The 18,139-nt window shown below is 48.5% G+C and overlaps 1 protein-coding gene across 1 annotated transcript; it reads left to right on the forward strand.

Moving 5' to 3' along the window:
• Window positions 1-4,183: 4,183 nt before the first annotated feature.
• On the forward strand, window positions 4,184-15,958 carry TEX261 (testis expressed 261; the record flags this gene model as incomplete). The annotated part of the gene is given in 5 exon segments (XM_075128171.1): window positions 4,184-4,263; window positions 7,262-7,415; window positions 12,550-12,617; window positions 13,531-13,633; window positions 14,319-15,958. Coding segments are annotated over 5 exon segments (521 nt in total), but the record flags the coding sequence as incomplete, so codon positions are not given.
• Between the last annotated feature and the right edge of the window lie 2,181 nt (window positions 15,959-18,139).

An 18,139-nucleotide genomic window follows, 5' to 3' on the forward strand; every position in this document is an offset into this window, starting at 1 on the left:
CTATACGTATATCTATTCCCCCCCCGGTCACCCTGGCCATCGGTGAGACCCCCCCGGGGCCCCCCCGGAACCCCCCCAGCCCCCCCAAACCCCCCCGCCTGACCCCCCCGGTCACCCTGGCCATCGGTGAGACCCCCCCCGGGCCCAGCTTACCCCCCCAGAGCCCCCCCGGAACCCCCCCCGCCCCACCGGTCACCCTGGCCATCGGTGAGACCCCCCGCCTGGCCCCCCCGGCCACCCCAAACCCCCCCGCCCTGACCCCCCCCGGTCACCCTGGCCATCGGTGAGACCCCCCTGGGCCCGGCTTACCCCCCCCCGGGCCCCCCCGGAACCCCCCCGCCCCACCGGTCACCCTGACCATCGGTGAGACCCCCCCCGGGCCCGGATTACCCCCCCGGCCCCCCCGCCTGGCCCCCCCGGTCACCCTGGCCATCGGTGAGACCCCCCCCAGGCCCGGCTTACCCCCCCCCCCGGGCCCATCCGGAACCCCCCCTGCCCCACCGGTCACCCTGGCCATCGGTGAGACCCCCCCCGGGCCCGGCTTACCCCCCCCCGGGCCCCCCCGGAACCCCCCCGCCCCACCGGTCACCCTGGCCATCGGTGAGACCCCCCCCGGCCGCGCCCGCCTGACCCCCCCCCCCCCCGAACCGTCCCATCCCCTCCACCTGCGGGATCGACCTGCCCTGCCCGTTCCTCGCCCACCCGCTACGCCCCTGCCTCCCCATCTTAACTGGCGGGCTCCGCGGGAGGGCTGTGCAATGGGGGGCCGCAGAGATGGGGGCGAGTCGGGGATGCACGGGGGGGGGGCTGTAGATGTCCTTGTTTTGGGGTGGGCTGCTGGAAAGGCTCCCGGTGCTGGGGTGGGGATGGTGGACCAGGCTGGTCGCGGGGGGTCGCGGGGGGTCCCCTGCAGGTGGTCAGGGCAGCGACTGACCCGGTTCCAGGTCGCCTGCGCTGTGCCGTGCTCTTGGGGCTATTGCTCCTGTTCCGCGAGGGCAGCTCCCCCATCACGACCCCCTCTGCCTCTGGCCGCACCCCTCTGAGCAGCCCCTTCGTCCTGAGGTGCGGAGTCAACGCCCTCTCGCCCGCTGGGTGGTTCCCCGTGCCAGCCACGAGGCAGGTTGGCACACAGTGTAATGGGTCACCTGCGCTATGTTTGCTGTACGGGTACTGCACCCGCGCCTGTGTCTAGGGCTTGGCACGTTCGCCCTGCTCACATGAAACCCAAGGTGGCAACTCCGAGCGAATTCCAGGGAGCCACAGTGTTAGAACAAAAAGAAAAGGAGTACTTGTGGCCGCCCGGAGACGGGAACAATCATGCTTCCCATGTCCGAGGGCCCCGGGATGTGCTTTTCTCCCGGCTGCAGCTCTGTCTGCAAACCACTGCCTGGTTCAAAGGGGAGCTGAAAAATACCAACAGGCCACAGGGTGGCTAAAGGAACCACCGAAAATATAGGAGGCAGAAGACTAGACAAAGCAACAGGGATTTTATTGTAGGGACCAGCCCTGCCCTGGTCGGGGTGGAACTGGCTGCTATAACAGGCCGTTTCCATCTCTCATCTCTGTGATTATCTGGTGTGTTGGCCCCATGTTTTGCTATATTTGCAGCAGTTTTGTTCCTCATAGAGTGTAAGCTCTCTGGAGCAGGGACCTTTTCTGCTTATGTGTTTGTCCTGTGCCTGCCGTAAGTGGGCCCCACTCTGATTGCGCCCAATGATTGCGACTATACTAAATAATGACACTAATTGCTCTCTATAACCTCTCATCTGAAAGCGTTTAGGGATCATGCCTGGGTGGATTTGATTTAAATCACGAGTCAGGAAGACTCTATTTAATCATGGATTTCTACATAAAAGTGCATTCTGGTTGGTTGTTATACCCTTCATACATATTCCTCACAACTCAGAGACAGACGCAGGTTTCATTTTTAGAAGGTACACGCTATACATTTTTTAAGTGATTTATTCTGAAAACTTTTCAGATGAGTTTTACAGCTATATCCGAAAATGAATTATTGTTTGGTTATTTCATTTACCAAAGGTAATTGAAGCAGATAGTTCACCTCCCAATGACTTCATAAATATCTCCAATTCAAGAGGTTAATCATTAATAGTTGGAGGATTTTCTTGCCGACAGATATTTAAATTGTTTTATTTAACTAAAACAACAGCATTATGTATTCTGGATTTTTTTCTTCAACAGCAAATTGACAATATATTAACAAAACAAGCATATGCATTTCTGAATTGACATTAAAGTTTTTTAAAATCAGGTTTGTTTTTGTTAAAACTGTTTTTAACTAAAATAATTAAATGAAATATTTAAAAAAATAAATAAATTGGCTCTGTCAGCCAGGTCAACATGAATATTAACTTAAACTATTGTCTTATGCAGCTAACTCAGTCGTCTTCACCTTCTTTTTCCTGTTTGTTCATAATCTGGAAAAATAAAACTAGCTTCCCTGCTTTTTCAGGTCCCAAACGATTTCTCAATTTGGAATGAATTAGTCCAAAGGAAGAAAGTATTCTTTCTACACTGGCAGAAGAAGCTACTGCTGTTACTGTTGAAGTGATAATCTCACTTTTTTTCTGAATCCAAGTGCTTAAGTGACTTCCAGCAGTTCACTAGTGTGACTTTCTTTAAAACATCATCAGCAAATATAAATTTCTTCAATGGTTCTTATTCCCAAATTGGATCTCTTTTACAGCCTGCTGCTATTATAGGTTTTTCCCTTCTAGTGAGAGAATGGTATGGTAGATCTCAAATCAATGAAGGCTACACTCAGAAAGACTTCAAGAATTCTGGAATATGCTGCTCAAACAGTTTCACTTTTGTTTCTACTGCTTGTCCCTCCCTTCTCGCATTTGTCTCCAGACTTCTTCTCCTTGTACAGATCTATTCTGCCCCCAACAATCTTCTATTCATTGAACTTTCTGAAACTTTGCACTTTTAGAGAGGTATAAGGGATTGACTCTGTGTACACAAATTTGCAGAGGGACAATAGGGTTGAGGTCTGTTAAAGTTATTTCTCACCTATATTTTATTTATTTATTTAAAAACATTTTTGCTGTTAACAAGCATGTTGTCTCTGGAGACATAAATACACAGTCTGAGAACTGCAAAACTAAGCATCTCTGATGGTATCATCTAGACTGAGCACAGAGTCCCATTGAGTAGATAGAAAGATTAACCTGAATAATCTACACAGAAGCCCCTGAAACCCCATAAGATCAGGTCCCTAATCCATGAACTATTGGAACTCATTTACAAAACTTTTGTAAAATATTACGTGAATATATTGTCTCATATTATAGAATTAGAATTTATAATCCCTATTCCGTGATGAGATATCTTTGAGCTATAATGTATCTTAAAATGACCTTTAGATAGGTTTTTTCTTCAAAAAGCATTTTATCAAAAAAATCCAATTTAAATTAAAAACATATGATTTTTTGGGGGATTTAAAAAAATAATAATTGATTTTTATCTACCCTGGATCATGCTTCCCCCATCATTGAAATGAATCCACCTCTGGAGTGGAAGGCAAGCAGCTGTTTAACAGTGCCCAATGACATCGCTCAACAGTTTAGATGGGGTCTGAAGAAACTGCAAGGTAGCTGTAACTATGATCATTGGTATTGATTGGCTGCAAATTGCAGGCACGCCTAGTCTATGCTTAAAATCCTATTTGGGTTGCTCTGTCCTTATTTCCCCACCTGCTTGTAAATTGTTCCACCCATCTGGTGCGTCTTGCCTTTAGGTTGTAAACTCTTAGGGCAGGGATTGTCATCTGTGCAGTACCTCACAACGGGCTGATCACTACCGACTTCAAGCCCATCAGGTCCAAGTCACCCCGCAGTAACGTTGTAGCTGTTTTTCCTGGGTGCGCAGCTCCAGCTTTTCAAATGAAGTCAACTGCCCAGCACCCGTGAAAACCAGGCCAATGTGACTCAAGTTGGGGAGCCAAAAATGGAGCCCCTCGAATTGGAGCCTGGCTCTGAAAGTCCAGGCCGCTGCATCTTGGAAACGGCTGCAAGGCTTCCAGTGCTTTTGGAGTTTGTGAATGTGAATCTGTGCAGCCAAAATCCACTTGAAATGACCAGTCTAATTTGCATGAGCACTTTCTGGCTGTGAGCTGCAGTGAGAGTCTGAGCCTGAAATAACCCCTTTGCTTCCCTTCTAGCCGCTGGCCTCTACTATCTGGCGGAGCTAATAGAAGAATACACTGTAGCTACTAGCAGAATAATCAAATACATGATCTGGGTAAGTCTCTGGCTGTTTGTGTTCATAACAGTCCTGCGGTGGCGGGGAGGTAGATTAGATGATCTTTGATGACCACTTAGACACGTACTAGCCCATGAACCTTTACTAGTACAAGTCTCCTCTCAGTTAGCCTGTGAAAGCCAGGCAGGAAAGTCAGTTAGCCTGTGAAAGCCGATGGCTCTTGGAAGCACCAGCCCACAAAACAAACTGTTCCCAGTGAGTGCCTAGAATGGGTAAGCAAAGAGGATCATGAATGTACAGAAACTCCTCACTTAACGTCCTCCCGCTTAACATTGTTTCGTTGTTACATTGCTGCTCAATTAGGGAACATGCTCGTTTAAAGTTGTGCAATGCTCCCTTATAACGTCGTTTGGCTGCCTGCTCTGTCCACTGCATGTAAGATTTTGTGGACGAGCAGCGACTTTACAAGGGAGCATTGCACAAGTTCCTCTTCTCCACCTCCTCCCCCTCCCTCCCAGCGCTTCCCCCATCGCTGTTTGGCGGCGCTTAGGACTTTCTGGGAAGGAGGGGTAGGATTGGGGAAGTGTCCCCACTCCTCCCCCTCCCTCCCAGAAAGTCCTAAGCCTGCCAAACAGCTGTTTGGTGGCAGGGAAGTGCTGGGAGGGAAGGGGAAGGAGTGGGGAAGCGCTGCGTCTCTGCTCCTCCCCCTCCCTCCCAGAAAGTCCTAAGCGTGAAGCACTGGGAGGGAGGGGGAGAAGTGGGAAACCACCATGTCTCCACTCCTCCCCCTCCTTCCCAAAAGTCCTAAGCCTGCCAAACAGCTGTTTGGCGGCGCTTAGGACTTTCTGGGGGCGGGGAAGGAGCAGGGATGTGGCGTGCTCCTGAGAGGAGGCGGAGTGGAGGTGGGAAGAGGTGGGCCTGGGGTGGAGCGAGGACGGGAAGAGGCGGGTGTGGAGCATTCTCGGCGCCTGTTCTTCTCCGGATAAGCTGCCACTGCTGCTGCGAAGGTGCTTCTTAGCGTCCTTGCCTGCAGCGGGCTGTGCCTGGGTGGGGTAAGCCAGGGGCACTTCCCAACCACAGTACATTACTGTACAGTATATAATGCCTTTTGTCTGCCCCGCAAAAATTTCTTTGGAACCTAACCCCCCGCATTTACATTCAATCTTATGGGAAAATTGGATTTGTTTAACATCGTTTCACTTAAAGTTGCATTTTTCAGGAACTCAACTGCAACGTTAAGTGAGGAGTTACTGTAAAAAACAAGGGGCGCTGGATGGTCAGGGATTTGCCTGCCACAAAACGTCAGCTTGCGGAACGGCCAGCTGTGGAGTGCAGCCAACCTCCTCATGGAGAGAACTGCACAACACTGCCTTCCTCTCTCCTCCTGGGGTTGCTGAGGTGGTTGGAAGGGAGGGGCCATGCTCCCTGCTTTCCAGGCTGCCTGTGGAGGGAACAGAAACTTGGGGACTCTCTGCATCAGGCTAGCCGTGGGGAGAAAATAGCAATGGCTCGTGGCAGCTCCCTGAGCAGACAGCCTCCAGCTCCACTCCTCCTGGAGAGATGGAGGGCATTAACACTCCCAAACCCCCTGCAAGACAGCTTTTATCCCCAGATGGGGAAACTGAGGCAAAGATACCAAGTGACTCATCCAAGTGTCACAAGGAGCTGGGATTAGAATTTGGTAATTCCTGGCTCCCAGTCCCATGATAGTGCCGCTAGGCTGGGATGGAAGGTACTAGGGTGGGTTGCAATGGATGTATGTGTTTTAAATGGTTAAGCAACCCAGTTGCTGAGCCTGTTTCAGACATCTCAGCAAAGGCTGAAGGAACTGGGTATGTTTGGTTTGGAAAAGAGACTACGGGGGGACATGACAGCAGTCTTCAAACATCTGAAAGGCTGCCGTAAAAAAGATGGAGAAAAGTTGTTCTCTCTTGCCACAGATGGCTGGACAAGAGGCGATGGGTTCAAACTACAGCACAGCAGATTCAGATTAAATCTCAGGACAAACTTCCCAACTGTAAGAGCAGTAGGACAATGGAACAGATGCCTAGGGGGGTTGTGGAAGCTCCTTCACTGGAGGCTGGAGCCATCTGTCTGGGATGGGTCAGACACAACAAATCCTGCATCTTGCCAGGGGCTAGGCTAGATGACCCTTGTGGTCCCTTCTGACCCTGTGGTTGTATGATTCTATGAAAAATCACACCTCTTATACAGCCCTTTTCATCCGTAGATCTCAAAGCACTTTACAAAGGAGGTCAGTCATTAGCCCCATTTTACAGATGGGGAATCTGAGTCACAGAGTGGGCAAAGGACTTGCCTAAAGTCACCCATAGACCAGCGGCAGAGTCAGAACTAGAACACAGGTCTCCTGAGGTCCCGATCCTGTGCTCTATCCATTAGACCATGCTGCTCAGCAGATGCTGCCTTACAGATGAGTGGCGGAGGGCTTCTGCCTCCTGCCTCCAGGGAAGGTGCTTCTGAGGCACTGTGCCCCTAGAGAAACTCCCTTTGCTTGGCTGATCCCCTGGGGCAGGACTGAAAGGGACCTCTGAGTCCATGCATTCTGACCTCTTAAGTGGAGGAGCAGAGCCTGCATGTCAGAGGGGAGAGGGGCGATTTAGAGAGCCGCTCCAAAAGGCCTTCAAGGTGGGGATCAGTGAGGGCGGGAACATCACAAGTCCCCTCGGCAGTGTAAGATCACTGATACTTGCAGCAGTAAAAACTTAGTGTGATCTGAAGATGCCGTGAGACATACTGGAGACAGATTCATAGTCCAATAGGGTTTAAGGCCAGAACGGACCATTAGCTCTGGCCTGATCTGTAAGTAATAGGCCATCAAATGTCACCCAGATATCCACAGGCATGCTGTAGAGCAACCACAGGTCTCACCGCTGTCTCTGGGCCTGGCCTCGGATGAACTGAGCACTTGCAACTCCCCCTGCTTGCCGGGGGGGGTGGGCGGGGGGGCACAGAGCCTGTTGGTGTACGTGATAGAGAGGCTGGATTAACTGTGGGCTGGGGTGTTTCTCTCTTTCAGTTCTCTACAGCGGTGCTCATAGGCCTGTACCTCTTTGAACGCTTTCCTGGCTTCATGGTGGGTGTGGGCCTCTTCACCAACCTGGTCTATTTCGGCCTGCTGCAGACGTTCCCTTTCATCATGCTGACATCGCCAAACTTCATACTGTCGTGTGGTGAGTTGCTGCCTTTGGGGAGCAGGGGGATTGCACCTCAGTCCATTCATCTCAGTGTGCCGCTGGGGTTTGCCGCAGAGGGGACAGGCATTTGAGAGGGCAGCGGGAGACCACCTCAAGAGCTTCTGCCACCTCCACCACAGGTTCAGCTGTGACTCTGGGCCAGCTAGTCCCAGACGTTTGAGTCTCTTGCAACATCCTGCGGCATTAGCAAGTACGGCACTAATCGAGTGTGTTGAACTTGGTTCATCACCGAGCATCTGGGGATTATGAAGCACAGGCAGAGGTGGATAGCCAGTGGCAAAGCCGGGAACAGAACACAGATCTACTGGCTTTCAGTCCTGTGTCTTACCCTCAAGTCCCATCTCTTTCAGTCCTGTGTCTTACCCTCAAGTCCCATCTCTTTCAGTCCCGTGTCTTACCCTCAGTGGGCAGTGGCCGTCAAAAAAACGAACAGAATGTTGGGAATCATTAAGAAAGGGATAGAGAATAAGACAGAAAATATCATCTTGCCTCTATATAAATCCATGGTACACCCACATCTGGAACACTGTGTGCAGATCTGTCTGCCCCATCTCAAAAAAGATCTATTGGAATTGGAAAAGGTCAGAAAAGGGCAACAAAAATGATTGGGGGTATGGAACGGCTGCCGTATGAGGAGAGATTAATAAGACTGGGACTTTTCAGCTTGGAAAAGAGGCGACTAAGGTGGGAGATGATTGAGGTCTATATGTTCATGAGTGGTGTGGAGAAAGTAAATAAGGAAGTGTTGTTTACTCCTCATAACACAAGAACTAGGTGGTCACCAAATGAAATTAATAGGCATCAGGTTTAAAACACACAAAAGGAAGTGTTTCTTCACACAACGCACAATCTGCCTGTGGAACTCTTTGCCAGAGGATGTTGTGAAGGCCAAGACTATAACAGGGTTCAAAAAAGAACTAGATAAGTTCATGGAGGATAGGTCCATCAATGGCTATTATCCAGGATGGGCAGGGATGGTGTCCCTAGCCTCTGTTTGCCAGAAGCTGGGAATGGGCGACAGGGGAAGGATCACTTGATGATTCCCTGTTCTGTTCATTCCCTCTGGGGCACCTGGCATTGGCAGCTGACAGGAGACTGGGCTAGATGGACCTTTGGTCTGACCCAGTCTGGCCGTTCCTATGTTCAAGTTTGTTCTTCCTTCCTGGAGTAACTTGCCCAGAGTTACACAGTACTGCACTTATAGGAGATGCTGTTTTATACTTAAGGATCAAAATTCCTGGTGCTCATCAGGTGCTCTGTGGGAGGTATATTTGATAAAAGGCAAATATATTTTTAAAAGCAGACTGGAAAAGTTTTGGAAGAGAATGTGGACTAGGATAGTGCGCGTGCTTTTATAGCCGTGCCAGGAGAGACTGTATAAACCCCATCACTCCTGAATTTTTCCTACTCTGTAAAATACACCCCATGTGGTTGTTAGGGGCCGACGATAAAAAGGAAAGGAATATGGAGAAGTCTCTTAGGCCCGGGATTAGGATTCTATGTGGGAATTTAAAAGAAATCATTTGAGAGAATCGTACAGGAAAAGAAATGGCTCACTGAATTTAAATCAGGGGGTGTTAATGTTTAGATTTCAACATTCCTTGTGCTGTGGGCTACCCCAGCTTTATAGCCTCCTGGGATCTATTCCCAGCACTGCTACAGGCTTCCTGAGTGATCTTGGGCAAGTCCTTTGCCATCTGTTCCTCAGGCTCCCCATCTGGGCATGGGAACATTTCTTTGCCTCCTGGAGGGCTGGTTAGAAGATTCTTTGAGATGCTCAGGTGGAAGATGCTGTTGATGGGCCAAGTTGTATGATTAATAAGTGTCCTGCTAGCGCGGGAGAAAGCAAAACTGACCAGTTAGTTTCCTGTCCAGTCTGAGTGAAATACAAGGAAAGGGAAACAGGCAGCCTCACTGAGGAATGATAAATTCAGATGGTTAAAATGAATTTAGTCTAATAATCCAAGCTGTTAGTAATGCAGGTAAAGGATTTTTAACCTGACTTTGTTCTTGAACTAAAAAGAAAGTTAAGCAAATTCTCATTATTAATATTTATTATTTGCATTACTATTGCATCTAGGTATGGACTGGCCTGGTGTGGGTCACAGCTGAGAGTGCCAAATTCAGGACAGACTGATAAAGATAGGGCAGATGCACCCCAAACTGGTGGCGAATCTAACATTAGATTCACCAAACCAGTAACAAAATGAGCTTCTATATCACCATGCTGGTTAACAAGAAGCTAAAACACAGTCCCCTAGGCAATCCAGCCCTTATCCCCACCCAGACATCTGGTCTTTATGATGAGAGGTTATTGAAAACCAGATTCATTGTACGTAAAGTTCTTCCAATCCGAAAGGATCAGCCACTTCTCCTGGTCAATATCTAACTCAGATCTTACCCCAAAATCACACTGATGCCAATCCTTTTGTAACTAAAAACTAAAGGTTTAATAACATAAAAAGAAAAGAAGAGAGCTGTTAAATGGTTAAGAGTCATATACATTACAGGTGATTTCCAGTGTCTGTAACTCAGGATCATAGCGGTGATGTTCAATCTGCTGGCTTGTAATAAATCTCTCTGGTTCACCCAAGCAGGTAGAGGGTCATTCGGTCCTTTGTTCCAAGCTTCCCTAGAAAAATCACACTACAGAGATGGGAAACAGGCAGGAAAACAAAGCAGTGATTGCGCAGCTTCCAATTGCTAGCTCGGCTCATGTGCATGGGAAGTTACTGGCCAGTATGGAGCACAGGCTCACGTGGGCATGGAAAGTCACTGTAAAAGATGGAGTCTTAGATCACATGTCCTCCTCACGTGTCCTTACACGCTTTGCTGAATCAGAGGGGTAGCCATCGGCTCCACACTGAGGCATCCCCAGGAAGGGCTCTCTGAAGAGCTGAGGCCTTTCCATGACCGACCAACCACCGATGGCTAGTCTGAATGTAAATTGGGCTGGGGGTATCACCCACAAGCACAACATATGTCTGAGATACAAATACACAGCAAACATTCATAACGTCCGATGCAAAGATGATACATGCATATAAACAGGATCGTCATACTTAGCAGATTGCAGCTTTTCCATTGATACCTTACATGTTGTACTTGGTATCGGATTTATTGCCGTTGTGCAACAGTAGTGATACATTAGTGATTGTAATAGTAGTGTGCCCCTGGTTATCGTTCTGTCTACACAACATCACACTAGGAACCCCCAGTCATGGACCCAGGGCCCCATTGTGCCAGGTGCTGTACAGACACAACAAAAAGGCAGTCCTTGTCCTAGGGAGCTTACCACAACCTATAAGAGACATTAGACAGAGATGGGATTGGAAACAATGGGGCAGTGCTGAGCTGTGGTCTTAGCACATCAGCTCCCTGGTTTGACCCTTTACTTCATACACTGTGCTTCCTAGAAGCTATACAGGTATGAAGCTGCAGCTATGGTGTTGCCTTACTGCACTTGTCTGATATGCTGGGACAAGCTTCATCTAGGTAAGGTACTGCACTAGCTGGACCATTGGTGTCTTGGCAGCTGTGTAGTTTTAAATGATTTCAGTCGCACTGAATTATTTAAATGACTCCTGACATGACCTCTCGGAGTGCCTGTGTATGCTCTGGAGAGCTCTGTGTAGAGGACTTAAAAAAAACCCTTTAGTTCTAAATGATTTTTAGTGACGCTTTATGTGTCTAATGTGAGTCTGTTTGCTTCCTGAACAGGAGAGTAGCTCTCCACTGGCATGTCATCCGGAGCTTGGCATTCCCGGTGTCCTGCAAGCCAAACCACCTCGTGGTTGGATCCGCTCAGATCTCTGTGTGTGTGCAGGATGGGGTCGGGTCTGTTCTTGCCTAGGAGATATCCACGGGACTGTAGGAAGTGGCGTTGGTGCTCCAGAAGGTGGAGTTGCTACTCTCTCAGTTCTTGTGGCACCTTAGAGACTAACCAATTTATTTGAGCATGAGCTTTCGTGAGCTACAGCTCACTTCATCGGATGCACACCGTGGAAACTGCAGAAGACATTATATACACACAGAGACCATGAAACAATACCCCCTCCCACCCCACTGTCCTGCTGGTAATAGCTTATCTAAAGTGATCATCAAGTTGGGCCATTTCCAGCACAAATCCAGGTTTTCTCACCCTCCGCCCCCCCCCCCCACAAACTCACTCTCCTGCTGGTAGTAGCCCATCCAAAGTGACCACTCTCTTCACAATGTGTATGATAATCAAGGTGGGCCATTTCCTGCACAAATCCAGGTTCTCTCACTCCCTCACCCCCCTCCAAAAACCACACACACAAACTCACTCTCCTGCTGGTAATAGCTTATCCAAAGTGACCTACATTGTAGGGAGAGTGGTCACTTTGGATAAGCTATTACCAGCAGGAGAGATGTGATCACGAAAACTCATGCTCAAATAAATTGGTTAGTCTCTAAGGTGCCAGGAGTACTCCTTTTCTTTTTGTGAATACAGACTAACACGGCTGTTACTCTGAAATCTCTCAGTTCTGGAGCAGTGCTCAGGCGTGGCACTAGGGGGCGCTGTGCTGTTGGCAGTGCTCTCTTTTGAACAGGACATAAAACCAAGTTCTGACCCCGCTTCTTGCAAGAGCTAGAGGTGTTAAAGCCTCTTTCCTAGCCACCCTCCAACTTGGGCTGCTATCTGCCCCACTTAAAACTCCCCTTGTGCAGCAGCAGTAGTTGGACATGAGGTTCTTCGCTTCCTGTCTTCAACTGTTGTGTGGCCTAGAGCCTTATGGGCACTAGACTCCTCCTCCTGGCATTCCCCAACAGAGAAGTGTGCCTGTTGTCACATGCAATAAGGGCAAAGAACTCAGGAGTCCTAGCTCACTGCACTCCCTTTGTCATCAGAGAGATTTGTGTTGTGACGAGAGGGGTTATTCTGGCGGTAGTAAGATACTGACTTTGTGTTGGATCCGTTGCTGGGGGCAAAGTAAGGGTATGATTGTATTTCAGATGGCTTTTATACTGCCGTTTTCCAGGGCCCTACGGTGAGGGAAGGTGCCTCACTTCAGTGAGCCTGCAAAATAGACGGGGTGATGGGTATTGCTTTAAATCTGGCAATTCACTCTCTCCTTTCCTTTGGCAGTGCTGGTTATATTGAACCACTACTTAGCGTTCCAGTACTTTGCTGAAGAGTATTACCCATTCTCAGAGGTAAGAGAGAAGCATCCATTTGGGAGAAGCATCTCTTTAAGTCTCTTTATAGACTTTTGAGCTGAGTGGAGTGGAGTGGAGTGCTGGTGGGAGGAGAGGAGAAGATGAGGGAGTTCAGAGGTCACCTGCCAAAGAAAAATAGCTGTCCCCAATTTGGGGGCTTCCCCTCCTTAGTTAAAGATGCCCTGACAGTGTTTTCTCTCAGGACTTCTCCCAAGTATTTTTTTCTGCTTGTTTTTTCCATATCAAGAATGTCGAGTCTTCTCTTTCAGGTTTTTGCAAGAGGACTCTCTGGAGGATCCAAAAATGTGGATTTTGTGCTTTCTCAGCCTAAATAAAGGGGCGAGGTGTTGAATCCTTCACAGAGCCTTTCTCCCAAGTGTTTTGAGTCAAATAGGGGTTAACAAAAGACAAACCGAAGAGTTTTAAACAGTCAGAATAAAAATCCCTTCCCCTCTGGTGCAATCTGGTTTCACTATCTTGGTGTCTCCGGCACGAAACCTCCTGGTTCACCAGACATCCTAGAATATTCTGGGGTAGAGAAGACCTGAATTTAACCTAGTGGTTTCTACACAGCTAAATAAAGATGTGTGCATGCTAGTTATGGCCAGAGGGTTATTGTGGAGATCTAGTGGAGAGCCAGGCTCCATGTGGTTCTGAGCACCTCGGAGAGCTGTTACCTTCTCGTCTGGTCTGTCTTCAGCTTTCTCCATATTTGAAATGCCATTTTTGCCATCCTTGGATTTGACTACCAAGACGCTGCTAGTTTGTGGGCTTCTGCCCCAGGAGAAATGTCAGTCTGGAAACATAGTGGTTGGGTAACTGACGTTCCTGGATTGTTAGCTGCAGCAGTGAGTCTGTTGTGATTTGATGGTAGCTTGGTCTCTCACTGCCTCTCATATTTCACCTGCAGGTTCTTGCCTACTTCACGTTCTGCCTGTGGTTAATTCCCTTTGCATTTTTTGTGTCCTTGTCGGCTGGAGAGAACGTCCTGCCTTCTACGGTGCAGCCTGGAGGTGCGTGGCTTTGATGTTCTGGGAACCAGCAGGAGCACATGCTCAGCTCTTACAGCAGCAGTGTTTTACACTGCTCCCCCTCCCCCCGGCCCCAGAGGGCCTGGCTTGTGGAGACCACAGATCCCACTTGATCTGATGGGCTAGACAGTGGGGTGGAAGGCAGTTAAAACCGGGCCGGATGTATACTTAGAAAACCTGCTAAGGAGCGGCCTTGCAGTGCCAGCAGTCCTGCGTCTGGTCTTTGAGCACTAGTCTAGGGCTTGGGAGACCTGGGTTCACTTGTGTGTTCACAAACTTCCTGTGTGACCTTGTCCAGCCATTTAGCTTCTCTTGTGCCTGGGTGCCCCATCTGTAAAATGGGGATATTTCCCCGCCTCACGGGGGCGTTGTGAGGATAAATACACGAAAGACTGTGGAGCACTTTGAGATCTGCTGATGAAGAGCTCTGTAAGAGCCAGGTATTCTTATTCCATCTTCTGAAATGTAGCTGTATTAGATACCCCTGGGTATCTAACAAGTAGCTGTTGTTGCTTCCAGTTGGGCAAAACTTGGGCATCCAGCAGAAGCGATCTAAAGCCTTTAAAGGGGACTCTTCTTTTCCCAAGCCTGAATGCTGCTTCATAGAGCTAGTGGTGCAATATTTGGTGGTTTTGATCTTATTGGCCTGCGCTCCCTGTCTCCACAGATGACGTGGTATCGAACTACTTCACCAAGGGGAAGAGGGGTAAGCGCTCTGGCATCCTCATCATCTTCTCCTTCATCAAGGAGGCCATCCTGCCCAGTCGACAAAAGATGTATTGACCCCCCGCGGACGGCATGAACTGTGACAAAGCCGAAGGGAAGACCCCAGCTGGATGTGAACGGCAGCGCTGTCCCTGGGTCTCCAGTGAACCCCGCTCCTCCACTTCTCTCCAAGGGATTTTGTCAGGAATGTATAATCTGTGCAACGGCCAGAGGCAGCTGCCATGTCCAACATGTGCGCTTAATGCCTCAGGTAGTGCAAATGCAGGAGGTTGCCTTTTTATACCTCTCCGATTATCCCCTGGGACTTGCTGACAAGGAGGCGGTTCTGTTCAAATTGCGTTTAAGGAGGGCGGCAGCCTCCGCGAACCATGGATTGTGTTCAGAGACCATGATGTGAGGCAATGCCATCTGTTCTTATTTAAAGCCAAAAGCCGTTGTAGGATGCAGTTTGTCCGAGAGCAGGAGGAACACACGCAGTGTCTACCTGAGGTTTGCATACAGCCATGATTTCAGAAAATAACCGAACTCTTGAATTCCCAAACATTTCTGTCTGGAAACTTGCCAGGGATGGAGAATAGCAGGTGACGCAGCTCGCTCGCTCGTTACAAAATGCATATCCGTGATCCGGGCACAGAGGCCGAGACCACAGTGTGTCTGTGAGCCTGGCGAGCACTGATGCACTCTGCTCCTGCGGCTTTTAAAGGTGACTTGCCAGGGATAAAAATGGGACAGGTTCCTCTTTTGCTGCTTTATGATGGTGATTAAAGATGGCCTAAGGGGGTGTTTTATATCATTTTTTTTTCTGTTTGTTTTAACCTAAGACATTTCAACTTTTGTTTTCCCTGGGTTTGCTAGAAGTCTTGTTGGAGGCCTCAGAAGTGGCTTGTAGGCTTCCTCAACTTTTAATTTAAGGTTGTTGACTCTTTCACAAAAAGAGCTCTTCTCACTGTGTTAGCCAGTTGAGCTAAATTGGTGTTGACAAAACCAGAGAGCCCAGCGTTCAGAACTGTGAATAACAATCGCTTCACTTCTTCTTCCGGTTTCACTTGCTCGGCATCTCCAATGCCGTACAGTTCTCCAGCCATCCATAGAGTCTTCTGGTGGGGAAAAAAAGAGTTTGACAAACCCTGAATGTTCAATGAGAGCAAGGGGAAAAACTTGTAGGTGTTTTTCATGTATAATAAAGAAGCAAAACCAGGGCCCAACCCATTTTTGCCCCTTTGCTGGTCACCTTTAACCGTTCTGCCAGGAATAGAGATGTTTTCATTAAGGTGGTGCCACATTTGGAATTGGGAGTTCTGCCACCAGGCAGCGTCTACTCATCATTTGGAAAGGGTTTATGAAGATTCCAGGAGGCATGTATCTATCCTCTCGTGGGCCAGCTCTGGGTGAGGGCCACTGAGAGCTGTTGAAATCTATCCTGTGTATTGGGAAGAGCCTGGAAACCGCAGGCTTTGACTGTGGGATCCTATGATAATATCTGTCATTCTCATGCTTAATTTAATGGCAGTGTGATTTCTGTTCAAGTACCAATTCTCTCTTTTAATAAAGGTTCTAGATGCAGTTTGCCTTATGATCAAAGGAGCTGAAATTTGCTGTCTCCCTCTTGGCACTTCACCAAAACCATAATTTACTGGTTAAAGGGGAGGCTTTTCAAGCCGTGAAGCAGTCCCATGCTCCTAGTTTTAAGAGGGCTACAGGTCATGTCTGTATGATTTGTATAGCACTAAATATGATCTATACAGCACTTGGCTAACCCTGCATCAAAGAGCTAAACATGTACAGCCCAGATTCTATAACACTTTAAAAAGCATGTTGAAGAACTGGAGAGGGTGCAGGGAAGAGCCACACATGATTCGAGGGCTGGAGAGAATGCCGCACGATAAGAGATTTAAGGAACACCTCCGTTGGGTGTATCAAAGAGATTGAGGAGACTTGGTTACAGTTATTTAGTACCGTAGCACCGAGGAGCACTAGCCGCAGCCCAGGACCCTGCCGTGTATCAGGACCCTGCCGTGTATCAGTACCTTCACGGGGAGAGAATACTGGGAACTAACAGGCTCTTTAATCTAGCAGAGAAAGACAGAACAAGAACCAATGCCTGGAAGTTAAAGCCTGACAAATTCCAGTGGGAAATAAGGTGCAAACTGGGGGAGGGAAAGTGATTAACTTTCAGTATAAACTCTCAGGGGAAGTGGTGCTCTTGATGGCTAAATCCAGCTTGGCGGGTTTTCTGGAAGATGCTTCAGCCAAGCACAAGTTATTAGGAGGTCAGATTAGGTGATCTAATGGTTCCTTCTGGCCTTAAAATCTGTTAACTGGATCCAAGCAGGTGAACTCACATGGTGTGTCCATTGACTTCAGCTGGGCTTATGTGGGCACAGGGTCTATCCACATGGATCCACCTGCAAAGCCTGGCCCTAAACAGCTAAAATGCAGGGGGAAAGGTGCTGAGGTTCTTAATTAATGCTGATCTAGACAGGTCTTGGGCTGACTTAACTATTGGTTTAGAAACTGATACAGTTTCATCAGCACAAGCCCTAAGGGTGGATGGATTTATACCACTATAAAGGTGCTGGTCTACTCACAAGAATCTGCTATACTGATAAACGCCGTTATTCTGCATCCATACTTGGGAGTTGCATTGATTCAATTGTTTCTGTCTCTTATCTGGTGATATGGTTAAATCTGCACAAAAGATGCATGAATTAGCCCTGCCACCCGAATGCAGAGCTTAAACACTGAAGAGCAAAATGAGGAAGCACCTCTACAGGACAGGGTGTGAAGAACTCCTGGGTTCTGACTTTGACTCTGGGGGCTTGAGCAAGGCATGTGCTCTTTGCCTCAGTTTACCCATCTCAAATTTGCAGACTGTTCTTTCATATTTATTCAATAACCTCCATGTTTAATTTGGATGAAGCTGCTGTAGGGATCTTATTGCAGAAGCTAGGTTCAGCTTGCAGTGAAGTACATGGTGGGGGAAAGATGGGACTCTGGTCTACTTTTTTGACAAGCAAAGAACTGGCTAGTGTGTTTGCCCAACTGTCCAGGCTACCCTGTGTGAGGACCTGGTTATATCATTACAGTTACCAGGATAGTCATGAGCATAGTCCTGTAGGATCTCCCTCTTTCCCCCTCCCCTCTGTGGGGCAGGGGCTGATATAACATATTTTGGGAGGCACAGTGGTGCTTGAATTTTATTCTCCACCTTGGCGTCCTGGAATAAATTGCCCAGGGAGGTTGTGGAATCTCTGTCGTTGGAGGTTTTAAAGAGCAGGTTGGACAAACCCCTGTCAAGGATGATCTATATCAGTGGTGGGTAACTTTACCCTGCAGGCTGCACGCAGCCCATCAGGGTAATCTGCTGGCGAGCTGTGAGATAGTTTGTTCACATTGACCACAGGCCTGGCCACCCGCAGCTCCCAGTGGTCACAGTTCGCTGTTCCTGGCCAATGGGAGCTGCGGGAAGTGGCGGCCAGAACGTCCCTGCATACCATAGTACTTCGTCCTGCCATGAGTGCAGGGGACTGGACTAGACCCCTCAAAGTCCCTTCCAGTCCTACAATCCTATGATTGTCCCCCTGATATCTGCCACTGTATTAAAAAACAAAACAAAACTGGATTAGGCAATTTTGCATATGACTATGTTTGACTCGAAGATTAACAGTTCCCAGACGTGAGTGGTAGGCTTCAGAGTTAACACTGCAGCTTCCAGCTCTGCTTCACACTGTTTGCCACCTCTGGCAGGCAGTACTGCGTCAG

The sequence above is a fragment of the Caretta caretta genome, chromosome 4 (assembly GCF_965140235.1).
Source record: "Caretta caretta isolate rCarCar2 chromosome 4, rCarCar1.hap1, whole genome shotgun sequence".
Classification (NCBI taxonomy): domain Eukaryota; kingdom Metazoa; phylum Chordata; order Testudines; family Cheloniidae; genus Caretta; species Caretta caretta.